This window comes from Hyperoodon ampullatus (assembly GCF_949752795.1).
Source record: "Hyperoodon ampullatus genome assembly, chromosome: 13".
Taxonomy (NCBI): Eukaryota; Metazoa; Chordata; class Mammalia; order Artiodactyla; family Ziphiidae; genus Hyperoodon; species Hyperoodon ampullatus.
Window position 1 is genome coordinate 36,617,287 of NC_136926.1, and position 26,959 is coordinate 36,644,245.

Here is a 26,959-nt window from a genome sequence, read left to right on the forward strand (position 1 = left end):
CCACTGTTTAGATGGGTGCTGTTTCATGAAGCAAGTCTGGGAAGGCGGGGTGCACTTTTCTGACAAGGGAGGCGGCGAGGTAGGAGATAGGGACGGCCGAGTGTGGGGGCACAGTCGGCCCCAGGGTAGCGCTGCTGAGGCCGCCGCCAGGGTTCGGGCTCAGAGCTTGAGCGCTCTCTGGGGTTCCAGGTGCTCTAGCGGTGGCCTGCGGAAAGCTGGAGGATCCAGTGTGGAGCCGAGAATTAGGAGAGAAAAGTGACCTGAGCACAGTAGGTTACTTTGCTAAAATATGACATCCCCCCTTCCCTGCGTTTGAGGCAAACACAGCCCCAAACTTGGAGAGTGGTGGGTGGCGGGAGGGGAGCTCAGAGCCGAAGTCTGGATACCTGGGTTTTGTAGCAATTGTGCCATCAACCAGTTGTAATTTGGGGCACGTCACCTTTCCTGTCTGAGTTTAGAACTTAATTAGGAAAGTTGGGTTTTACTTCTAGTGTCTAATTCTCAGAGGTGCTTGTTTGTTTTAAAGGAAGAGAATGTCTGTGGTGCGTGAGCTATCACCAGGATGGTTACTGGATCATCTTTCTTTCATTAACAAGATAAGTTATGAACTTCACCAGCATCATGCGCCTTGTTGCAGTAAAAATGAACCTACTTCTTCTGTTCACCTTGATACTCTTTACATGGATTCTATGTCCTCTTTTGGAGCCTCTGCTACCTGTATTGCTTCTACCACTAAGTCAGAAAATGATGATGGAGGAAATTGTGAAATGTTCATACAAAAATATGTTTTTCGATCTGAACTGTTTGATGTCACCAAACCTTATATAACTTCTGCTATTCACAAAGAATGCCAACAAAGTAATGAAAAGGAAGATGTAGTAAATGATGTTAAGAAAGAAATCTCCATTTCTGTTAATGGGAAGGTAATAAGTTTTAAGAAATTTAAATTTTTCTACAGAGAACACAAATTTATTATTCCAGCATCTCAAATATCTTGTGATTTACTAAGTATAAAGAATAGTCAATAAAGCATAATAAGACTTTAGCACATCCAGAGTGATTTTTAACTTTTTGCTAACATTCTACCATTCTTAGAAGACCAAATTTACGTATTTCAGAAGTAAGCAAAGTTGATTCAAAAGTGAATGCTCTGTAAATTAAACAAACAAAACTAAGTAACAAAAAAAGAAACCCTGTCTGCCTAGGTTTTCGTATTAATTGCATGTTTTTACACCTATTTTTGCTCAAAAGTATGTTTCTTTCTCTGTAAAATTCTAAAGCAGTATATAACAGTATAAAGGGGGAATTTTAGAGATTTATCCTTTGGGGATAAGCTTGTATAATAAATGTTTGGAAGAAGGGTGATATTTTTGAAAAATTTCTAGTGATAAAATTAGACAGCTACTATGGAAAATATATATTCTTAAAGTATATATATTTGTATACACATTGGTGCAATCAAAAGTTTTGAGAGTGCCATATAGAGTCAAATTAATTATGCTTGAATACTTTTTATGTATTTGAAGAGCTCAGAGGTGATTATACAAAGTCCATTTCAGATAGATTATATTAATATTTTCTTTGTTAGAGATAGGAATTACATTCATTATTCTCCCAATAAATGTTTGAGATCTTTCTATGTGCTGTTGTACAAAGAGTGATGAAACAAGATAAATATAATCTCTGCCTTTTTTAGATCTTACAATTGAGTGGGGAAGAAAGATACTAAATAAGAAAGCATGTTGAAAATTAGAATAAGGAAGGTAATAGAGAGTCCATGTATTTATTCAGCCAAAGAACTTTTGTTGTTAGCCTGCTAGGAGTTATGCCACCATGTAGGCACTGAGATTTCAGCAATGAAAAGTACAAAGTCCCTGCTCTATATTGCAGACTTACATGTTCTTTGCTATGGAGTTGTTAGATGTAGAACAGTGTTAATATATCTTATTTATACCTAATCCTCAGATTACATATAAAGATCTATTAAAAGGACATTGCAAATTGTTTTTGTTGTAGAAATTAAGAAAGTTCAGAATAATTATACCGTATATCAACTGATAGATGACACTGGTGACTCATACAGTGTCACAGTTTCCTTGTGTTCTGTGGATGTCAGTGCCATTTTATTATGTCATACTAGTTCTTACTAATAGTAGATAACGCCTACATGGCCTTTTATCACCCATTAAGTTTGTAATAATAATTATTATTATTATTTGGGAAATCTTACCTCCCCAGTCCATACTCTTTGCACTTATTTCGACCTCAGTAGTTAATTATTACCTCTTAAAGAATGAGATACACAATATGGAAAATGTGATAAAGAAAAAAGAAGTACTAATATATTTCAAAATATCATTATTTTGATGGATGGCCACATAATTTTTTTCCCTGTAATTTACTCTTTAGAAGCGTAAGAGATGTGTTGTTTTCAATCAAGGTGAATTGGAAGCTATGGAATACCATACAAAGGTACGGTGTAAAATATTCATTGATAACTTTGGAAGTTTAATGTGAACTAGTATAAATAAATGGACAACATAAATAAGGATGTTCTTAAAAATCAATCAGTCATTAAAAAAACTATTATTATTTATTTATTTATATTTACTTTTGGCTGTGTTGGGTTTTAATTGCTGCTGCCGGGCTTCCTCTAGTTGTGGCGAGCCAGGGCTACTCTTCATTATGGTGCACAGACTTCTCATTGCGGTGGCTTCTCTTGTTGCGGAGCATGGGCTCTAGGTGTGCGGGCTTCAGTAGTTGTGGCTCGTGGGCTTAGTAGTTGTGGCTTGTGGGCTCAGTAGTTGTGGCTCACGGGCTCTAGAGTGCAGGCTCAGTAGTTGTGGCGCACAGGCTTAGTTGCTCTGCGGCATGTGGGATCTTCCTGGACCAGCGCTGGAACCCGTGTCCCCTGCATTGGCAGGCGAATTCTCAACCACTGCGCCACCAGGGAAGTCCCTCAAGCAATCATTTTGATCAAGGTTAGAATTTAACAGTGGAGTGATTTATCATTACTTTTATTGTAATGAACAATTTAAACCAATTTTTATTAAAATCTCATATACTTCTCATTTACATATTTAACATAAGTAAACTTATGCTATATTGGTTAAGTCCAGAAATTTTCTGAGTTATAAAAGCCTACTGTCAGTAGGTAAAACAACTTAAGATAGTGGCAGAAGAAAGTGAATAATATGAAGGATGTATTTCTAGAACTTAGAGGTTACTGAGATCTGGGAGTTAAAGAAATGAGAGGAAACAGAGGGTACAAATTGTTTTAGATCTCATTGTCTTTCCTACTTTTATTTACTTAATCTTTAATTGCTGACATTTAGGTATAGTATGCACATGTCATTTTCTGTATTTATGTGTGGTATCTGCAGGATAAATTTCGACAAGTCAAATTTCAGAGGGTTTGAACATTTTGATAGATACTGCCAAATCGCTGCTATGGAGATTGTATTATCTTATTAGCACACCAGAAATGTATAATTTTGCCTGTTTTCCCACATCCTCACCATTACAGTATATTATCATTTTTGATGTTTGCCAATCTAATAGTTGAAAAATAGTATTTTAGTATGGCTTTAATTTGCATTTCTTATTATGAATGTAGTTATGCATTGTAATGTATGTTTAAAATTCATTTGTATTTCTCTTATGTGAACTGTTTGTTTCCTTTGCATACTTAAAAAAATTGGATTCTTCTTTTTCTTACTGATTTATAGGAGCTCTTTATATGCTAGGGAAATTAGGTCTTTGTCTATCATGTAAATTACAAGCATATTTTTCCCAGTTTGTCATTTTAATTTTAATTATGATTTTTTTGGGTTTTGTTTTGCCATGCAGACAATATTGTATTTTCATTTAGTTGAATTTATTCATTTTTTCCTTTTATGACTTCTGAATTTTGGAATCATAAGTAGAGAAGTATTCTTTCTTCAAGGTTTTAAAATAATTTCCCATGTTTTATTCTAGAACATTTATGGTTTTACTTCAAATTTATATCTTGATCCATTTAGACTTTATCCTGGTATACAGTGTGAGGTATGGATCCAATTGACTATCTATATGTCCTACCATTATTCATGCAGTTTTTCCCTCCTTATATGAGATGCTTGATATACTAAATTCACCTAAGTATTTGAGTTTATTTCTGGACTTTAAGTCATACTTTTTTGTCTCACTATTTATTTGCCAATCTCTTTTGAGATTTTATAATGTGAATATGTTTTAATATCTTATCTGGTAGTACTTATTCCCCACCCTCCACCCCCCCACCCCCAACTCTGGGCCATCTTCTCATTGCTACTTTTTACAGAATTTTCCTGGGCTTTTTGTTTATTTTCCCATATGAATTTTAGGATCAATTTTAGTGTCTGATTAGAAAAAAAAACCTATTGGAATTTTTATGGCAATCAAATTTATAAACATTTACTATTAGCATCTTTAAGATGTTGTGATCCTACTCCAAAACATAAATATGTCTTTTCATTTGTTTAAGTTTCTGTTGTTAGTCTGTAAAATTTTCTTTATATAGATCTAGCATTAATTTAAAAAAAATTGAATGTCTTGATTTTTGAGGTAATAATTATAACTCTTGCAAATATTAATAGTTTTACTTACACCTCTGTAATTATTATATCCCTAATTTATTTATCTTCTCTAATTGTATAGGCTGGAAAATATGATACAATATTAAGTAACATTTGTGAGAGTATCTATCCTTGTCCCTGACTTTGTAAGAGATGATTTCCTCTCCACTGGGTTTTGGGCTGAGTTGGAAATAGCATGTTAAAGAAGTTTCCATGTATGCTTATTTATTGAGTGTTATTATCAACTGTGGTTACTGAATTTTATCAAATGTTTTTTAAGCATCTATGGAGATTGAATGGATGATTTTTCTCCTAATATTTTCCTTTGATTTTTAATCATATGTAACCACCTTACATTTGTAGTATATATTCCAAATGACCATGATGTATTATTTTTTAAATGTTCTGCTGGATTTTGTTTGCTACTATTTTATTTGGAACAGTCGTAAGTGAGATTGGTCTGATATATTTAATTTTTTTGTTTTATATATATAATTATATACAGATATTTACATATTTCAGTGTTGGAAGTTTTTCTTTTTTTCTCCCCAATTCTCTGGAGTAATCTGTTCTTTAAAAGTTTGGTAGAGCTCCCCTTTGCATCCATCTCAGTATGTTGCTTTTTTGTGGGGATACTTCTTTGACAGCTTTTCCTTTTTCCTCTTTGGAAATCAATTTTAGATTAGAAAAAATTCTTTTGTAGTCAACCTTGGTAAATTATATTATCTTAGAATATTATCCATTTCATCTAATTTTTCAAATTTGTTTATGCATAGTCTGTTTCTATGGTTATTTTGCCTTCACTATTTATGTTGTATGTTTACTCCCTTTTCCTTGATAGATTAGTTAATGCTTTGCCTAATTTATTAGTTGTTTTTGAAATTAATTTACCTTAAAAATGTCTAACTTATTTCTGCTTTAATCCATTTTAATTTATTCCCTCTGCTTTTCTCTTTTTTTGACTTTTTGAGTTGTCTTAGTTCATTTTTTTTTCTTCTTTTTTTTTTTGGATGGAAGTATTCAATGTTAAGATTTTTTTCTCGGGGCACTGCAGCATACCATAGGTTCTGATATGTTGTGTTGTAATTGTCATAATGTGATATTTCATTGATATATCATGGTTTTCTAGAGATTTGCTTAAGAGTTGTTTGTAATAGAGTTTTAAATTTCCATGTTGGAATGGTATTTTTGGTTTGATGGTTAATGTTATATTTATCCATAAAAAAATGCCAAATTGCTTTCCAAAGTAGTTGTACTGTTTTGCATTTCCCACCAGCAAAGTATGAGAGCTCTCTTTGCTTCATATCCTCACTAGCATTGATATCATCAGATTTTTGATTTTAGGAATTCTTTTAAGTGTGTAGTGGTATTTTATTGAGGTTTTAACTTGCATTTCCTTAATGACTAATAATGTTGAGAATCTTTTCATTTGCTATACATCCATATACATCCATCTGCTATACATTCTTCGTTGAAGTTTTCATAGGATCAGTGTTTTTTCATCCTTGAATATTTGAAATAATTCACCAGTGAAATTATCTAGGCCTGGAGTTTCCTTTTGGGGAAGGTTTTTAGGAACAATATAAGGTTCTTTAATAGATAACAGAGATTTTCAGATTTTCTGCTTTTGCTTATGTCAATTTTGGCAAGTTGTATTTTCTAAGAAATTTGTTTCATCCAACTTGTCAAATTTATTGGCATGAAGTTGTTCATAGTATTCTCTTATAATGCTTTTAATGTCTGTAGGATTTGTGATGATAAGTGATACCCCTTTTCATTCCTGATGTTGGTGATTTGTATTCTTTCCTTTTCTTGCTAGGGGCTTGTTATTTTGTTGTTGTTTTTTCAAAGAACCAGCTTTTTTTTTTTTTTTTTTTACTGTGGCAAAATATACATAAAATAAAATTTACCACTTTAACCATTTTTAGGTGTACAATTCAGTTGTACTGAGTACATTCACATTGTTTTGTAACCATCACCGTTATTTATCTCCTGAATGGTTTTTTTTCCCCAGCAGGGAAGTGCCTATTTATATACATTTTTGTAAATGGACATTTGGGATGTTTCCACCTTTTAGCTATTGTGAATAATGCTGCTATGAACATGAGTGTACAAATATCAGTTCCAGTCCCTGCTTTCAGTTTTTTTGGGAATATACCCAGAAGTGGAATTATTGGATCATATGATAATTCTAATTTTTTGAGGAACTGCCTTATTGTCTTCCACAGTGGTTGTACCATTTTACATTCCCACCAGCAATGCATAAGGGTTTCCAGTTTCTCCATATCCATGTCAGCACTTATTTTCTGTTTTTGTTTTTTTAACAGCCATTCTAATGGATGTGAGTGGTGTTTCACTGTGGTTTTGATATGCATTCTTCTGATGATTTATGATGTTGAGCATATTTTTATGTGCTGTTGGCCGTTTGTATGTCTTTTTTGGAGAAATGTCTGTTCATGTCCCTATTCATGTCCTTCACTCATTTTTAAATTGGGTTTTTGATGTTGTTATTGAGTTCTAGGAGTTTTGTTCTTTTTTTTGGCCGCACTGCACGGCTTTTGGGATCTTAGTTCCCTGACTAGGGATCGAACCTGCGCCCTTGGCAGCGAAAGCTTGGAATCCTAACCACTGGACCACCAGGGAATTCCCTAGGAGTTCTTTTATATTCTGGATATCAATCCCTTATCAGACACATGAACTGATGTCAAGTATATTCAAAGAACCAGCTTTTAACTTAGTTAATTTTCTTTACTGTCTATCTATTTTCTATTTTGTTGATATCTGTTCTCTATTATTTTCTTCCTTTTGGTTTACTTTGCTCTTTTTCTAACTTCTTAAAGTAGAAGCTTTTGTCAGTGAATTTAGATTTTTTTAAATATAAGCACTTAAAGCTATAAGTTTGCCTTGAATCATTGCTTTAGTTGCATTCCACATATTTTGATATTTTGTATTTTCACTTTCATTCACTTCAAAATATTTTCTAATTTCCTCTGTGATTTTATCTTTGACCTATATGAATTATTTAGAAGTCTGCTGTTTCATTCCCAGATATTTGGGGTTTATCTTGATATCTTCTTGTTATTGATTTCTAACTTAAATCCATTGGGGTATAAGAATATATACTCTGATGATTTCAATCCTTTTAAATTTATCGAGCCTTGCTTTATAGTCCAGCATATGAATTACCTTTGTGACTGTATTGTGTGCTATTTTTAATATATTTTTGAATACGTATTCTATAGTTGTTGGATGCAGTGTTCTATGAATGTCAGGTTAAGTTGGTAGTGTTGTTCAGAACTTCTATGTCTTTATAGATTTTTGGTTTAATTGGTCTAACAATTACTGGGTAGATTTTTCTTAGGTGAGTTTAGAATGATGTTTTTAGACTAAGGCCGATTATTCCTTTTTACTGACACAAAATCTGTTATCTACCCAATACCCTTGTCAAGAACTGGGATGAACTGTCTGAGATTTTACTCTATTTGGAAGCTAACAAGTTAGCAAGTTTAGGTCTCAGATTTTATTAAAATAGATTTAGACCTAAGATTTTATTAAAATAAGGAGTTTATTGCTCCCTGCATAGCAGGAAGCATGTACTTTTTGTTCATAGACTTCCCTTGTACTCCATGGGGACAATACCAAGGAGCCTTGGTGTATGCTCTGCATGCAGTAGATTTGGTTCATAGCTAAAGAACCCCAAGGTTAGGGAACCCCAGTTTTTTAAAATGGGTTGCAAACAAACCTGTCCAACCTTTTGTCCCAGAGTGAGCCTTTATTAACCTGGACAGCAAACAGATCTGCCTTCTGGCTTGGAGGGAGACATGATCTCCGTCTTCCATGCTATATGAATATCCTTGTGTTGGAGGAACTGATCTTGGGGATATGACCACTGGTTGACCTGGACACTTGGAGGCTCCTCACCCCTCCTTTGTCTTTGGACTGTACACTCTGCCCACCGTTCCCACAATGGGAGCTGTTTTCAAGGACATAGCCTTGAGAGAGTAAGCTGTTGTTGAGACTATCTGGACTGTGTATGTGACTGAACCCAGTTAAGAACTCTATAAACTTTTAGGATTCTGGGCGACAGGTACAGAGATCTACTTGTCTTGCAGCCTCCCAAGACAAGCCTCGTTTGTAAGGTCTCTTGTTGTTAAACCTGCCATCTTCCCATCTAGAGTGGTCTGCCTCTTTTCTTTGGTCTCTCCTTGCCCTCTGTGTACGGGGGCCAGTTTCAGATTTCACCTGGGAAGCTCTTGAGGTTACAAACCAACACCTTGAAAATTTATTCTGGAAGAAAAGCTATCCGTGCCTCTGCTCACACAGAGACCCATGGTGAAATGTCCTCCAATTGCCTTGTGAATCATGATGTTTTCTGGTCTGAGTGTTGGAAACAGGTACTATTCTTGGCCCTGTGAGAGCTCAAGACACTGTTTCTTTTGGTCCTCTTGGGTGGTTCTTTTCTTGGCCTTGGATAGTTCCCCCACACACTTGGAGTGGTCAGTATTTAGGGGAATTTCTCCAGTGTGACTACCTGCAGATCTACAGAGTTCTCTCTGTACAGCTCTTTCCTCTCTGATACTCTCCTGGGTACTCTGTCTTGGCCTCCCCATATTCTCAGCTCTGTCTCCTCAACTCTGGATTTCTTCTAGACTCTGCCCAGATTCTTCCTGTGCCTTGGAAAATCTCCAGGCAGTTAGCTGGGGCAGTCAAAGGGCTTACCTATGATTTCTTTCACTCTCCTTTGTTGCCTGATGTCCAGTGTCATGAAAACTTTTGTCCCTATTACTCCATCTTGGTTGGAAGTGGAAGTCTCTGGCTGCTTTGAGCGTTTTCAGCAATTTAATTGTGATGTTCCTTAATGTAGTTTTCTCTTCCTACTCTTCCTCCTCCTCCTCCATTTGTTGATCTTCTTGGATCTGTGAATACTTAGTCTTCAACAAATTTAGAAATTTTTGGCTGTTATCTCCTCAAATATATTTTCTGTACCCTTCATTTTGGGCACTTTTATTGTGTTGTTTTAAAGTACATTAACCTTTTCTTCTTCAGTGTCTAATCTGCTGTAATTCCAATGTAGTGTATTTTTCACTTGTGCATTGTAGTTTTTAATCTCTAGACACTCAGTTTGGTCTTTTCTTATAGTTTCCCTATCTCTTCTTAACAGGTTCATTTTTTCTTTACATTTTTGAACATATGAATATGGTTATAATGAGTGCCTTAATATCCCTTTCTACTTTTTTTCCTAATCTTTAAAAATGGGCTGCACGAGCCCTGTGTGAACTCTGGGGATTTCTCCCTCTGATCATTTTATCTGGTTCTTTCCCTGACCTTGGGTATTTCATCACATACATGTGCTGATCACTACTCAGCTGGAGACTTGACCCTCTGCAGCTCTCAAGAGCTCTCTGTCTGTGCAGCTCTCTCCTCTCTGGTATCCTGCCCTGCAAACTCTAGCTGCCTTGGCCTTTCCAGACCCCCAGCTCTATCTCCTTGACTCAGAGAGACTGCTGGACTCTGAATGGGTCTCTTTCCTGTACTGATACCTAGAAATTTTCTCAAGGCAGTAAGCTGGAGCAACTGGTTTTTCCTTTTTTAGGGACTACTGTTCTACACTGCTTGACATCCATCCAAGGTCTGAAAACTGTTTTTTAAAAATAATTTTTTAAAAGTAATTTCAGATTAAAGGTACTCCATCTTGTCCAGAAGCAGAACTTGGCTTTTAATTTTATAATTATTTTGGTTGTATTATTGAAAACCTTTGTTTTATATTCATTTTATAGAGTTAATTCTTTTCTTTTTTTTTTTTTTTTTTTTTTTTTTTTTACAATTCAAGCTATATTTTATAAAATCAAAGGTATATTTATTTTAAAATTAAATTACTAGGGGGTCTTCCCTGGTGGTTCAGTGGCTAAGACTCCATGCTCCCAATGCAGGGGGCCTGGGTTCAATCCCTGGTCAGGGAACTAGATCCCACATGCTGCAACTAAAGATCTCATATGCTGCAATGAAGATCCTGCATGCTGCAACTAAGACCTGGCGCAGCCAAATAAGTAAGTAAGTAAATAAATAAATATGTAAAAAATTAAGTTACTAGAAAAATTTAAGATTAAATGTGATTTAAACTTAATTCTTTTTTTTTTTTTTTGGCCACACTGCGCAGCTTGCGGGATCTTAGTTCCCTGACCAGGGACTGAACCCGTGCCCTTGGCAGTGAAAGCATGGAGACCTAACCACTGGACTGCCAGGGAATTCCCTTAATTCTTTTTATAAATTAGAAATTCCACTTTCTTTTAGAAACATTATCAAATTTATCTTATAAAGTTTTAAGGATACATTTTCTACGTATTCAATATATTGTTTGGTTAGTTAATTTTCAGTGAGTTTATGAGATTTGTTTCATTCCACACTTAAGAAATAGCATTTCAAAGGTATATTCACACTTTCTAACTTTTTTTGTAGTATAAAGTTATTTTCCTGTAAGCATTAAGAATGTTGATTTTAATCCAAGAGTTGAAATATTCAAAGCATAGTAGGAACTTTATTATTTAGAAAATTGTTTTAATGTCAGTGACTTTTTAATGTACTTAAAAAAATTCTCTTACAGATCAGGGGGCTAATTTTGGATGGATCTTCACAGTTAATCCAAGAAGGTCTCAAAAGTGGCTTTCTTCATCCACTTTATGAAAAACGGGAGAAGTATAGTGAGCCCATTACTTTACCACTTGACACCTGCAGTTTGTCAGAATTATGTGAAATGGCAAAGCACTTTCCTTCTCTGAATGAAATGGAACTTCAGACGTTACAATTGATGGAAGATGATATATCTGTTACAGAGCAGGATTTATTTTCACGGATTGTTGAAAACAACTCTAACTTTACAAAAATGATTACTTTAATGGGACAGAAATACCTGCTGCCACCAAAAAGCAGTTTTCTTTTGTCTGACATTTCTTGTATGTACCCGCTTCTGAGCTGTAAGTAATTATTATGTTCATTATTAGAAAAAGATAATTTTTTTGTGGCCTCAGAAGTCAAGAACAAGTCTGAATGTTGAATGAGCACCAGCATTTTGTGTTAGGGTAAACACTTAATTTTCTCAGTATATTTTTTCTTTTAAATTCAATTTTAAAGTGCTGACTTCTGTCTTAAAAATTAAAAAAATTCTTATTACAAACAAAGGGTCAAAAACTTAACTAGCCCCCAAGAGAGTAAACATAGTTACTGTTCTGTACTTAGGAATTCAGGGTACAGTTGGGGTTGACCAAATAACTTTATTTAGCTTTTATTCATAGCAAAGTAGAAACACTTCATATACAAATGTTAATTCCCAAACCATTCCTAGCCTTTTAGGTTACATTTTAAGCTACTGTTCAAGTCTATTATCTAAAGTTTCTCAAAATATTTTCCTGTATAAAGTTAAAAATTTAGATATTTAAGTCCAGAGTCATATACACCTGAATTTGAATTTAGGTTCTGAAGCTTAACTATGAGTCTTTAGGCACTTCACAAAACTGAGCCTCAGTTTCCTAGTTTATAAAATGGATATGATAATACCTACTTCCAAGGGTAATTTTGGGGATTAGATGAGATAATCTGCATCATGAGCTTAGCTCAGTGATTTATATGTTTCTAACAAATTATAACTTATAATATTCTAAGGGATGATGTAGGTAAGAGGTATATTGATCAAATTGAATTTAATCTGCTGTTTAATGTTATTTGGACATTTTTTAGCAAAATTTTACATTATTAACATAACATAGCTTATTAATGAAAAGCTTCTTTTAATTACTTTCAAACCGTCTTATAAATGATTGGTTATTCATGTCACAGTGTCATAAATTCTTCAGGGTAAATGACAAGATAACAAATTAATGAGAAAATCATTCTATATTTGAACATTTTTCCCCATTCTTTTTGATCTTTGTTACTCTAATAGTTTAAAAACCATCACTTCCTTATTTTAAATTGCATTCTTTTGATCACCTATGAGATTGTACATTTACAAAAATATACCTCTGTTTATAAAAGGAAAAGGGACAGCTCTTCCTCACAGTAAAATTCCAATTAATAAATGTAGGTAGAATGATGTAACTAGAAAATTTCCATTTGGCACACATCATAGTATTTGGGTGTCAAGATAGTGGATGAAAAGATGAGATGCAGGTTATTTGCACAGTCTTAAAATATCTCCCTGCAAAATACTTATTAATTACAAAGGTAAAACTGGAGAAACTTGGCTGACAGCATTTTAACCAAATGATCAAAGGTAGTATCACGAATAATGAGACATTTTGACACTGTGTTTCCTGATAATGTTGCTCTGATAAGGGCATGGTGGTACTCTTGCCAAAAATAAAGAGCCTAAATTTAATCACGAGGAAATACCAAACCCAAACTTGAGGGACATACTATAAAATGACTAGCCAGTAGTCTTCAAAAGTATCAAGGTCATAAAAGACAAAGAAAAACTGAGGCACTTTCCCAGATTGGAGGAAATTTAGGAGACATGGCAACTGAATGCAATGTGTGATCCTGGTCCAGAGAAAAGGGCACTAGTAGACAATAGGGGACATTTTGTTGTGGTCAATATATCAGTTAAAAGGCAAGTTTTATTTCATGTAAAAAGTTGAAAAACAAAAGCAAATAAACCACACCTACCCTATCTAGGCTTGAAAGGACCATGTTAATATGGCTACCAAGACTTATAGGACATTTATAAATCATTGATGTCTAGCTAAGGGAGCTGTAGTTATTTTAGGAAGTCTCTGCAATAGGTGAAATTATGTTAAAATCCCAGAGGTACTAAATTATAAGGGGAATCTCTTAATTTTTTTAGATAAATTATTTGAATAAATGCCACATATCCTTTTCTTGCATTCCAGTATATTTGTGTCTGTAGTAAATGCACTTCATTGTTGAAGAACATGTTTAGTTTTTTTTTTTTTTGGCCATGTGGCACGTGGGATCTTAGTTCCCCAACTAGGGATGGAACCCATGCCCCCTGCAGTGGAAGTGCAGAGTCCCAACCACTGTACCGCCAGGAAGTCTCAGAATATGTTTAGTTTTTAAAGTGATACATATAGAAGATATTTTCTGAAATTGTCTCTTTGTTTTCAGGTAAGAAAACATATGATGTAATTGTGATAGATCCACCATGGCAGAACAAATCAGTTAAAAGAAGTAACAGGTAAGTATAAATAATTTATCTATTAGATATGCTTTCTCAAAGCTATTGTCCTTTGTACATTCTAGTTATATATGCTAAAAGCATTACTTTATGATAATAGATTGTCTGAAACTACTAAAACACTTTCGTTTTAAGATTTTAATTCCCTTAAGTAGATAATTCTCTTGAACTAGAACTATATGTAGGTGTAGGTTAAGAATGTTAAAAGTAATATATTTATTAATGATTAAGTTTACTGACTGTCCAGTTCAGGGATGTTTCTATCACACCAAAAGGCAACATTCTTGCCTTCTTTGATATCAAATTCTAAAGTTTAGAAATATGTGCCAAAATATAGTATTCCTTAATACTGCTATGAATGAATTGGTCTACTTCATTCTTAAATTTGTTTTTATTTATGCCACCATTTAGTTTATGTAACCTTTTAGAGTGATAAGTTCACTTAGTTAGTAAGGTGACATTTCCTTTTAATAGCTTTTTAAAAAATTAAATTTTTCCCTCTAGTTCTAGTGAATGTCTTCAGTTGTATTTCCTCTCACTCTTCGATTTTCTAGACTGAACAGTTCCTACTACCTTGACTTAAACTTCATATGAAATTTCTTCTCCACAATTATCTTGTTTTCTTATGCTTTTTGTTTATGAGCTGTACCATAATTGGACTTTTTTCTCTTAAAGTTTCAAGGATCATACAAAGAATTCCTGTAGCTATTCTCTATATGTGTGTATTTGTGCATGTGTGTAGATATCTATGTATATATAATTTTTTTCTGAACTGTTTGAGAATAAATTATTTAGGAAGAAGTAAGTTACTCTGGAATATTTTATTCTGTATTTCTTGAAAACAAAGATATTAATATTTTCTTATATCATAATGTAATTATCAAAATAGGTAATTAATTTTCCTTTTTAATTTTCTATTTTTCCTTTATTAGTCAGAATCGTATAGGGAGATACTGTGATATATGTAAATATCTTGTTACCAGTTTCAGCATCTGTGGTAGGTAGAATACTGTTGTCCCCTCTCCCCCCACACCCGCCTCCATGTCCTTGTCCTAATCCCTGGAATTTGTGAATATGTTAGGTTACATGGAAAAGGGGAATTAAAATTCCAAATGGAGTTAAGGCTGCTAAGAAAAGGAGATTACTATGCATTATCTGCATAGGCCAGTCCTTAGCTTAGCTGTAGACAGGAGACCTAACTGAGAGTATTTCTCCCTTTTTTCTTTTCTGTTATTTTTTCTTCTCTTCTTTTCTTTCTCCCTTCTCCACCCTCCCCCCCCGCCCAAGTCTTCTCTCCTCTTTTTTCCTTTAAAAGTATATAGTATATAGAAAAACTAACCAAAAAAAAAAAAAAAGAAAGAAAAGAAAGTAAAAGTGTATAGTATAAGCATATTTATAGGCTGATGGTAAGGAACTACTAGAGAGGTTGAAAATACAGGAGGAGAGTAATTAGCATCACTAATAGACTAGAAGATGGGAATAAGAGAACACAGCTGGAGGGATAAGCTTTAAATATATGAAGCCATGCCATCCTTTAAGAGGAAATGTATAGCAATGGGTAAGTGAAAGCGTATAACCAGGTGGGAGGAGAGGGTTAGGTAGTTGAAGCAGTCCGATGGCTTTTTTTTTTAAATTGATATATGCGTTAACTTCATCTGCAAAGAGTGAGTTTGGGCGAGACTTGAAAAGAGATGAAGGTTTGTAGTAGTTGACCGAGGATAAGTAAAAGAATTGATGAGTAGTTTTGTGAACCTGAGAATGGACTTAATTGAGCCAATTCTTCAGTTTAGCATTTTTCTCCACCTGATTTTTTCCTTATGAAGAAGTTGAATTGAATTGTGTTGAAATTGAATTGAATTTAAGATTGGAGGTTTGCAGGAGTTATGGGGTGAAGGAGTAAAGGGGAGATTGGAGTTAGGGGTGCTAGTGAGAAGGCAGTGAAGTGATTGGTTGTTGGTAGTATGTGAGGAAGAGGAGAAAGTGTGGGCAGGAAGAAACCGATAGACTCAGTAAAGTAGAGGAATGGGGCACTGACTGAATGCTTTGATAAAGTCAAAGAATTGGTGACGGAGAAGAGGTAATGGCCAATCATCAGAAAATCTAGAATCAATAAATGCTGGAGAGGGTGTGGAGAAAAGGGAACCCTCCTGCACTGTTGGTGGGACTGTAAATTGATACAGCCACTATGGAGAACAGTATGGAGGTTCCTTAAAAAACTAAAAATAGAACTTCCATATGACCCAGCAATCTCACTACTGGGCATATACCCTGAGAAAACCCTAATTCAAAAATATACATGTACCACAGTGTTCATTGAAGCACTATTTACAATTGCCAGGACATGGAAGCAACTGAAATGTCCATCGACAGATGAATGGACAAAGAAGATGTGGTACATATATACAATGGAATATTACTCAGCCATAAAAAGGAACAAAACTGAGCTATTTGTAATGAGGTGGATGGACCTAGAGTCTGTCATACAGAGTGAAGTAAGTCAGAAAGAGAAAAACAAATACCGTATGCTAATGCATGTATTTGGAATCTAGAAAAATGGTACTGATGAACCTAGTGGCAGGGCAGGAATAAAGACGCAGCATAGAGAACGGACTTGAGGACACGGTGGGGGGAAGGGGAAGCTGGGACGAAGTGAGAGCGTAGCATTGACATACACATACACTGCCAAGTGTAAAATAGATAGCTAGTGGGAAGCAGCCGCATAGCACAGGGAGATCAGCTCAGTGCTTTGTGACGACCTAGATGGGTGGGATAAGGAGGGTGGGAGGGAGACACAAGAGGGAGGGGATATGGGGATATAGGTATACATATAGCTGATTCACTTTGTTGTACAGCAGAAACTGACACAACATTGTAAAGCAATTATACTCCAATAAAGATGTTAAAAAAAAAAAAGTAATGGCTAGAGATCAGTGTATATGGTTTCAGAAATGGAACAAGTTTGAGTGATGTCAAGGTCCAGGTTTTGGCCACTCGAATGGATTATTGAAGTGGGGTGAATGCAATTGTGTTTATTTAGGGGAAGAATAGGTGAGTGTGTACATTATTTAGCTTGTACTTTGAAATTGCCCAGGATACTGGCAAGATTTATGTTGGTGAGGTAGAAGGATCTCAGAACTTAAATCCTCATTGAACATGGAGAGTGAGGATGTGTAATAGGTTCGATAAGGAACATTGGAGGCTAGATAGCGTACTTCTCAAAGAGAAGGGGATTTTACACAGAGGTAGATGACTGATAGCCTGGAACTGGCAATAGGGGAGCTAGGAGAATACTGACCTCTCCTGTCTCTGTTGTGTGTGTTGGGTGCTGGAGAAAGGGCCGCGTTGGTTTGATGGGGTATTGTAGAGCAAGTAGTGTTTTAGCAAGAGAAACTAGACTTCATACTACTAACGACCAGGAGGTGCAAGACTGTAGAATTTTTTTTTGTAATGAAAGCATGAGAGTTTCAGAGAGCCCAGTAGAACTGATTGGGAAGGATGAAAGAAACAAGATGATAGATTGAAGATGTTGGTGGGATATTGAGACAGTAGTTTCAAGACTGTTAATGGGGTCCCTTTGTAATGTACAGATTATCAAACCATAATATTTGCTTAATTTTGAATGTTAGAAAAGCATATAGAAAATATTATTAAAATTACTGAAATGTAATACATTTAGAAATGATAAAGAAATATGGCTTCATCATTTTAAATTAGTAAAAACTAAAAATATTATTTCCGACTTGCATGTAATAATGTGTCCACTGGGTGTCAGTGTGGCTTCATATTTAGTTGCACAAATAAATATAGGAGCTTTGTGTTTGTGGAGTCAATGTTATAATAACAGGTCTTCTCCCTGCTTATTTTTCTTTTTTGCAGCAAATTTTGCTCATATTTTTTTCTGTTTATTTTTAGATATAGTTATTTATCACCACTGCAAATAAAGCAGATACCTATCCCTAAGCTGGCTGCTCCAAACTGTCTTGTTGTTACTTGGGTGACGAATAGACAGAAGCACCTACGTTTTGTTAAGGAAGAGCTTTACCCTTCTTGGTCTGTGGAGATAGTTGCTGAATGGCACTGGGTAAAAGTAAGTTTAGAAGTTAACTTTATTTGTTAATAAGGTGTGACATACAAGTCACATAAAGGTAGCATCTACTTTTTAATGCTTAACATGACACCGCTCTACTCCTTCAACATGGTCTAATTAAAATGTTTACTTTGCTGCTAAATACCTTTGTCTTCTTATTCTCAAGACTTTTTACCTATTTGTTCTGTATATTTTTGTAGTAGAATCCCAAACTGCTGGCCTTCAGACATCACTCAGAGATATCAGGGTGACATTTTAAAAAGCTCTGATGTCTGTAGTTTAAGAAACAACAAACAAAAACTTTGGGGGATTTGTCCATCACTAAACATAGAAATTGTCTTACTCTTCATCTTCTTCCTCTTTACTCATCCAAAATTTCAGCTGCCCTTTGTGACTTGTGTCCTTCTTTCTTTTTTCTTCTCCTTCCTCCCTCCCTCCCTTCCTTCCTTCCTTCTTTCTTTTTTTCTTATGTTTCTGGGGATGAGAGGGAGATAGCAAAGAAACCTACCATGGAAGAGTTGGGAAAATGCTAGAAGCAAGGACCTTTTATACTTTAAATTTTAACTTGGTTCCTCAGTGCCTGTTTTTGAAAGAAATGATTCTAACTCTTGGATTGGTTGAATGATCTTTAATATCTTTGCTTGGTATAAAAATACCAAAAGATACAAAAATATAAGGCATCAGTTCAGAGTTCATTGGACATCCTTTTAAAGATACATTGTCTACCAGGTGAATTCCACAAAAGCCCTCCTAAATTTAAAAAGGTAAACCAGGTTATTATGGGTTGAATGTTTAACATTTATATAATATTTATATAACTGTATATTCATTTTAGACACAGGTTCTATTTTTATGTGCTTTGTGTACTTTGTAGTGTACTGGAATATCTTCTAAAAGCTGTGTACATTATTTATTTGCACCTATTTTGTGAGACTTGACAAACAAACACTTACAGTTGTGTCTTTGCTTTTACAGTGGTGCTTTGGGCTTAGCTTTGGTTGATTTGCTGTAGGACCATAACAGGAATATAAAACTCCATTCCACTCTGTCTATTATGGCAGTTCTTTTATAATCAGAGACTGAGGCCAAAGTCACGAAAAGGTTACCTTCTGAAATCAAAACCAGTAAAATGTTAATACATGAAAACTAAGACTGTTCATTTCTGGTAGTAATCAGTTCTATGCGATGGTATGATATGACTATAGCTTAAAACAAAAATATGTTTTATGAAATACTTATTAGGTAATTGAACATATTGTTATATCAGAAGGAGTAGTCTGCATTGAGTATAAAGGATATCCAAAGAATAAGAATTTGCCAGTGTTTATACAGTGCTGTGTGGAATAGATGCTGTTTCTCGTGGGCCCTAGAGGTGATAAAAGGACTTTACTGATTTGGTTTTTTAGATACCTTGATATAGGGTAAAGGGTTCCACAGAGAATAGATGAATATTCTGATAGTGAAAATATTTTCTTCCATGCTTAATTAATGAATTGATATTGTTATTATAAATTGTGTTTTGAGTTTGATTAGCTAAAGTGAGTCTTTGGGAGTCTGATCACTCCAGGATGAAATGATAAGATTGAATTTCTGCATTTATAATGCCAAGAAATTGACCACGTATTGTCTATCTCATCAATCCCTGAGCTTCTTTCATTATTAGTTTTAGCTCTGACAGTATTTAATGCCATTGTTTCCTATAAGTAAAGGAAAATACTTTGTTGTAATCGACTTAGTCACATTGCCAGTAATAGGTAAATGTTATTTGAACAAATAAATGAATTAATGATGGCATGGTTTCCAATAATAAATTTTAATGAAAAATAGAGGTTTTTGTGTGCAAGATGATAAAATGATACTTAAAATTTTTTAGTCCTTCATAGCTGCCTTGTCCATTATGGTAGTCACTAACAGTGTGTAGCTCTTCAGCACTTGAAATGTGGCTAGTCCAAATTGAGACGTGGTGCTAAATGTAAAATATAAGTGTTTTGGATTTAAAAGACTTAGTATGAAAGAATATAACATACCTCAATAATTTTTTGAATTGATTACATATTGAAATGGTAATATTTTAGATATGTTAGGTTAAATTAAAAATAATTAAAAATTATTTAAAACTTAAAATACAATTAAAATTAATTTTGCCTCATTTTTTTTGATTTTTAAATGTTGGTACTAGAAAATCTAAATTACATGTGTGGCTTAAATTTGTGGCCCACATTATATTTTTATTGGACTGCGGTACTTCTTTTTCTTTGGTGGAAATTGTATAGTGGTAGGAAAAAAAAACCAATCATTTTCCTGGATATTTACAGATGTATGGGTTGTTTTTATTTTTGACTCCTTTTTGTCAGATCACCAGTTCAGGAGAGTTTGTGTTCCCATTAGATTCTCCACACAAAAAGCCTTACGAAGGTCTTATACTGGGAAGAGTTCGAGAAAAAGCTGCTTTACCATTAAGGTAGGAAAGGTGATTTTTCAAAATTGTATAAATGTATTGATTTTAAGGCTTTTAAAAGTTATTAATACAGTGATCATTAGTTTTTGTTAATTTTTACATTTTTGAAAATCTGAAAATGGCCGAGATGAGGAAAGTGTGAATGGTATGGCACATGAAATTTTATATTATCTTTTGCTTTATCTAATATGTAAGAGTCATTATTGTAGAAAGGAAACTATCTGAAATTTCTTAATACTTAGGTTGTTGATTTCCATTATTTCTATTCTTAAATTTATTATAAATTGATACTATTGGAAAGGTGAAAAAAAAATCAAGGCAACTGTGGCTTATATGTAAAAAATTGTCCTCTAAAATATAATTTACGTTTCTGTTCTGTTTTAATAGGAATACAGATGTAAAAGAGCTCCCCATTCCAGATCACAAGTTAATTGTCAGTGTGCCCTGTACGCTTCACTCACATAAGCCACCTCTTGCTGGTATGTTTTTATAAAATAGTTATGACTTCTGTGAAATTGACAAAAGGGGTGAATGTATTGATAGTATTTGAATAGTCTAGAAATTTGGAAATTAAATCAGGTATATGTTATTTTAATTAATATTCTAAAATCATACAACAGAATTTATGGAATAGAGAATAGATTTTTTTTTGCTACAGAAAGTTTTATTGTTTCCAATTGGTCCATAGCTTGGGAGAGGGCTTCAGGTGGTTACATAGCTGCCTAGTGGCAGCAGGGAGAGGCTCAGGCAGAGGCCCTGAGACCAGGAGGTGGAATCGGGCCCTCAAGGGCTGCTGGGCTCGAAGGCTACTGGTCCTAAGTACTCGCCCAGCCTTGGCTGGGGGCCTGCCAGCCTGCGGAGGTTGGTCAGGTGGTCACCCATCTTCTTGAGTCTCACCTCCTCATCCAGGAGGTGGCTCCCCAGGAAGGCACAGAGATGGTCTGTGTGGGCAGAACCCAGGGCATGCAAACCCAAAAAGGCCTGGTTCAGGTTCTTCTCCAGGCCCATGGTAGCTTCTGTGGCGTCCAGGGCTTTGCCCCACTCATCTTGGGGCAGCTTTGGTGTGTCCTGGAATAGGGTGCTGCTGCCATGCTGGTTTTGCATCTTGGAGAGGTGCTGGGCCAACCTGCTGAAGGAGGCAGGGCCCTGGCCCTCCAGAGCCGCATTGTGGCGCTCGGAGCAGAAGCCCAGAGAGAGGTAGGTGTAGCAGGCCAGAGGATGCAGGTCCACCAGGCGGGTGACCGCACCCTCCACTTGGGTGGAATAATTCGCACGAATCTGGGAGGTCATTGTGGGTGGCACTAAGGAGCTGACCGCAAAAGCGGTGTTGCCTGGTCCCGGAAGTTGCAACTGGAAAGGAGTCTGGAGGGTGGATGGTGGTTGGAAAAAGGGTCTGTTATGTTAAAACGCTGTTGAAGTGGAGACGGAGCCGCATGACCACCCAGCGCACCCGTGCAGATTAGTCTTACATTACCTCAACCTTCCTCATTGCCATTTTTTAGGTTCACCTTACTAAGCGGGTTGTTATCCCATCACTGCCCTCAGCAGAATGAAGACTGATGGTGCATGTGAGGACTAGTTCTGCTAGGTTGTACTGTCAGGGTTCTATCCCTTGCTGGCTCTAAAGCCAAGAGTGCAGAAAGCAGTCAGAGAGATGGTTAGAATTCCCTTGATAGTTGGTAGACACTCAGTTTTATGTTGAGGTGGTGTTGCTTTTCTGAACCATTGGAAAGGTAATTGCTGCAGCCTGCAATTCTTACTAGTCTTAATGCTTTAGTATAATGTCCGTCATTTAATGAAAATAAGCAGCAAGGAATAGTGGAAAGCTTTAGCTTTTCAGATTGACTAACACGAGTTTGAATCCTGGTTCTGCTACTTGAGCAAGTTACTCTAGTAATTTTCCACCTCAAAGTCGACATTTGAAGGGGGAATAATGATATTTAATCTTTCAGAGTTGTGAGGATTGGTTATATTTGAAATTCTGTAGCATATAGTAGAAGATCAGTAATTGCTAAATTTTTCAAGTGAAAGAATAAAAAAATAGGAATGTAATAGGAATAGGAATATGAGAGATACTGAATTTGACATTCAAAGTTTACTATTAAAATTTTTTCTTTAGAAATATATATTTTATTAATTTGGTGGTCCTGGCTTAAATAAACCAAAACTTTCAAGCTGCCACTCAGGAAGACTATAGGCTATCAGCTTATCACCTGATTTTGCAGAATGTGGGATAGTTCATGAGCTAGGATACATAGGAAGGTGAATTCAAATTCCCAAGAGAATGCTTGTTGGTAGCATTTAAGATTTCTATTATCTTAAATTGCTTATACAGAGAGTCTTTAGTGTTAATTCATTTGAGAAATGTTCAGATGTCTACCTGTTGATCCATTCTTTGACTTAGAGGGATTCTCAGTGAATAATTGCCTGTAAACTTTGGACTGTTATAGATTCTTTAATGCATTAAACATTTGACTTAAATGAAAAGTGAAGCTGTACTGTTCTTTGAGAAAAAAATTATGTTTGCCACCAGTTATACTCATTGGAGGAAATCTAATTTATATTCTTCTCATTTGAATTTTCTTTATCATTTGGTGTACCAAAGCTTAATTTAGGGTTTGTCTTAGGGCTTATTTTTTTACTTTTAAAAATCTAAGCGCCAGACCCAAAAAACCTTTCATTCCCAAATGATAGTTAAACTATTTCTTAATTCATTTTACATGGATTATGTTTAAAGAGTAGTCTTAAGATATAAGGCTTTATAAAATAGTGATTAAAATTAGTCTTCTATTAATACTAATAAAAATTAGTACATATTACGGCCTGTAGTTATGAAGTGCAGTTCTGCTGTATTCCCAGTAGAGAGCAGCACAAACACATTTTTAGCATTGAGAATATTTAAAAAGAAAAGTTAGATTTTGGGGGGGAAAAATCTTGTGTGACTCAATATATGTTATTCTTATGTTTTGGTTAAGTACTGGTAGACAAGAAGTATGTATAATCCTTTATTTTTGAGTTCATGTTACTGGATAGCAAGTGCCTGTATTTTGGATACAGAGCCACACAAAGCCATCAGAAAGCAACTTGCAGATTTCTGCAGTATATTTTACTCTGAAGTGAGAGAGTGGCATGGACATATATACACTACCAAATGTAAAATAGATAGCTAGTGGGAAGCAGCTGCATAGCACAGACAGATCAGCTCAGTGCTTTGTGTCCACCTAGAAGGGTGGGATAGGGAGGATGGGAGGGAGGTGCAAGAAGGAGGGGATATGGGGATATATGTATACATGTAGCTGATTCACTTTGTGATACAGTAGAAACTAACACAACATTGTAAAGCAATTATACTCCAATAAAGATGTTAAAAAATAAGTAAATAAAATAAATAAAATAGTATTTTACTCTGAATCATAACCCTAGGATTTGGGTAATACATGTTCTCTATATAATGCTTAGAACTTTTACATGTAAATGTTCTTAAACTGCTTTATGCCAATTCACAAAATGAAATGTTCCCTCTTTTGCTTCTAGAAACACCAAGTTTTTTTTTCTTTTAACGAGTTTTAATTTGTTATTTCTACTGCAAAATGTAAAAAACACCAAATTGGAAGCATATTCTGTTTCAAAATGAGACATTTACTCTTTTTAAGTTTTGAAATTTCTTCCTATAGACTGAAACATAAACCAACAATAGCTATGGCTTACAACCTAACATAAATGTATAATATTTTAAGTTTAAAGATTTAAGGTAGGAAAATCATGAAATAAAAGTATTTGAATGAAAATTTTGTTTTTCATATTGTACCTTAGAGGAATTTCTACTCCTTTTTACTACTTTACTCGCAACAATTTGTATCTGAACAGTTAAATATAGTTTGATGAGATTCTATGCACTGACATTTGAGCCGCTTTTCCCCCAGCCATGCCCTTTGCTCCCAAGCAGAAGGGGAATGACGGGCTATGTATGAATTACTTCCTTTCCATTGGTTACAAGTATGTTTTACTAATGCCAGATGTTATGTAATTATTTATATATATGTCATACTCATATTTAAATTTATACGTTTGAATTTGCTTTTTTAAAATTGAGATAATTGACATATAACATTGTATTAGTTTCAGGTGTACAACATAATGATTCAAGATATATATACATATTCGCTGATCACAGTAAGCTTATACATAGTTACAAAATTTTTTTCCTGTGATGAGAACTTTTAAGATCTTGCATTTTCTTTTACATTGATATTTAAAATTAGTAAGAATAAAATATTTCCATTAATTTGCCTCTTTCTTTTGCTTTGTTTTGAAATTAAACATATGTGGTTAACATTACAAAAACATTACTCCTTGATTTTCTCTGTTTCTCAACTAGAAAGGAAAAAGGCCATGCAGAAATGTGTTCCATTGATTAAGTAGAAGGTGATAAATGGGTTTAGGTTTTATGTATTTTTCCACTCCAAGTACCTGGCCATCTTTTTCTAAGAGCTTCTGAACTCTTAGAAGACATGGATATCTATTTCTTTTGTTAAGTCCCATAGCACTTATAATGGGTGCTCAGAAATAGTAAACATTAAAAAAATTGTATTTATTTATTTATTTATCTAGGCTGTGCCAGGTCTTAGTTGTGGCATGCAGGCTTCTTAATTGCAGCATGTATGCAGGATCTAGTTCCCCGACCAGGGATCAAACCTGGGCTCCCTGCATTGGGAGCACAGAGTCTTACCCACTGGACCACCAGGGAACTCCCTCAGAAATAGTAAACATTATTGACTGGCTGATTCCAGTTTAGACTCCAGTTTAAAATTCCAAAATAGAGTTGCTAACATCTTTGTACCAAAGAACTGAAGAAGCAGAAACAAGAAAACAAAACCTTGCCTTCAGTATAACCTTAGACCACATTAAAAGTGAATTGAGGGCTTCTCTGGTGGCACAGTGGTTGAGAGTCCGCCTGCCGATGCAGGGGACACGGGTTCGTGCCCCGGTCTGGGAAAATCCCACATGCCGCCGAGCGGCTGGGCCCGTGAGCCATGGCCGTTGGGCCTGCGCGTCCGGAGCCTGTGCTCCGCAACGGGAGAGGCCACAACAGTGAGAGGCCCACATACCGCAAAAAAAAAAAAAAAAGTGAATTGAGGCCAGTAAGGCATTGAATTCATGGGGCAAAAATGGAAAAGTGATATAAAAGTTTATTGTTCTAAGACTCTGGGGAAATTTTTCTCACTCACGTTTAATAGCATTTAGTTATATACTTATGAAAGGACTAGAAGTCTCATGTAAGCATCACCTAGAAGCTATCAAAGCCCAGATTTGAGTTTGGTGAGTTATAGACAAGGAATACTTTAAATTCTTTGATTTTTGATAATCAGGACCAGTGCTTTCAGACAAATGAACAATTATTTTGCTGTGAGAGCATCTGAAGAACATGAAATATACATTTTAAAATATATTATCTTTTTTTTACATCTTTATTGGAGATATATTATCTTTTACATCTAACCTATATCAAGTATTTCTAAGGAACCCTTATCATTGCTAAAGGGAATTTGATGGGTTTCTTCCAAGCTCAATCTTATATAGCAATTAAGAACTATATTTTGCCAGTTCCAGTGACTTTTCATCCCTGAATCGTTATTTTCATACTCAGTTCCTTTTGTAGAATATACATATATCAAAAAAATATAGCTAACCAGCAACGTGATCAAGGTTAAATTGATTTAAATATTTGTCATTCAAATGAGCATGTACTTTAAAAAAAAGCTTCTACGGTATTCTCTTTTTTTGTTAGTGTAGATCACAGCTATTTAGCCAAGGTATAGATGAGATGCCATTTTCCTAACAAAATATAATTTTCAGTAGTTATGAATACATAGAATAAGGAATACTTAACTGTGGAAATAATATGGTGAAATTTTAGGTAAAGAAAGATCTGTAATTTGGAAGTGAAAGAGTGTTCTCAGTACTACCAAGTTATAGCTGAGGAGGTAGAGTTATTTGTTAGATATATGTTCTGAATATTTCTCTGTGTTTCCAACTCTTACACTAAAGTATGTTTTTGCAGAGACTTATGTTTTATCTTAGTTTTTAAAGTGGGTTGTCTTTGTATTGTTCCTATAGACTTTTTTTCATGCATGGATTATATTTATTAAAAAATAAGTTAGTACTCAGGAGCTATGTCAGCATTATTGGAAGACTGAAAATTTACTGGTGTGGGTGTTAAAATCCTCATTGCTTATCTACAAATGAAAACTGATAAGTCAGGACTATTGAAAGTTCTGATGGTATTGTTCCCAATCTCAAGGGTTTTTATTTCAAATGACTTTCTAACTATAAATAGTAAAGCCTGTGATGAAATCCTTGAAATTAACTTGCCTTTTTTTTTTTTTAAGGAAACATCCCTGCTCTTCTACTCTTTACTGCTAAAGGAAATTGATTCCTTCCTTAATAATAATTTTTGTGTTTTTTTCTCTTTTTTTTTCTGGACAGAGGTTCTAAAAGACTATATCAAGCCAGAGGGGGAATGTTTGGAATTGTTTGCTCGAAATTTACAGCCGGGTTGGACTAGTTGGGGCAATGAAGTTCTCAAATTTCAACATGTGGATTATTTTGTTGCCCTGGAGTCTAAAAGTTGA

The 26,959-nt window shown here is 35.0% G+C and overlaps 1 protein-coding gene across 2 annotated transcripts; it reads left to right on the forward strand.

The window, feature by feature from the left end:
* Positions 1 to 40: 40 nt before the first annotated feature.
* METTL4 (methyltransferase 4, N6-adenosine) lies at positions 41 to 26,959 on the forward strand (the record flags this gene model as incomplete). 2 transcript variants are annotated; one of them, XM_079717440.1, is made up of 9 exons in its annotated part: positions 41 to 79; positions 506 to 923; positions 2,410 to 2,472; positions 11,197 to 11,566; positions 13,713 to 13,782; positions 17,695 to 17,869; positions 20,224 to 20,330; positions 20,715 to 20,806; positions 26,814 to 26,959. In XM_079717440.1, 8 exons carry the CDS (start codon positions 534 to 536, stop codon positions 26,957 to 26,959), a joined length of 1,413 nt encoding a protein of 470 aa, XP_079573566.1. The 2 variants fall into 2 exon arrangements, with proteins under 2 accessions (XP_079573566.1, XP_079573565.1); XM_079717439.1 differs by lacking the exons at positions 41 to 79; positions 20,715 to 20,806 and having other exon boundaries at positions 534 to 923; positions 26,814 to 26,892.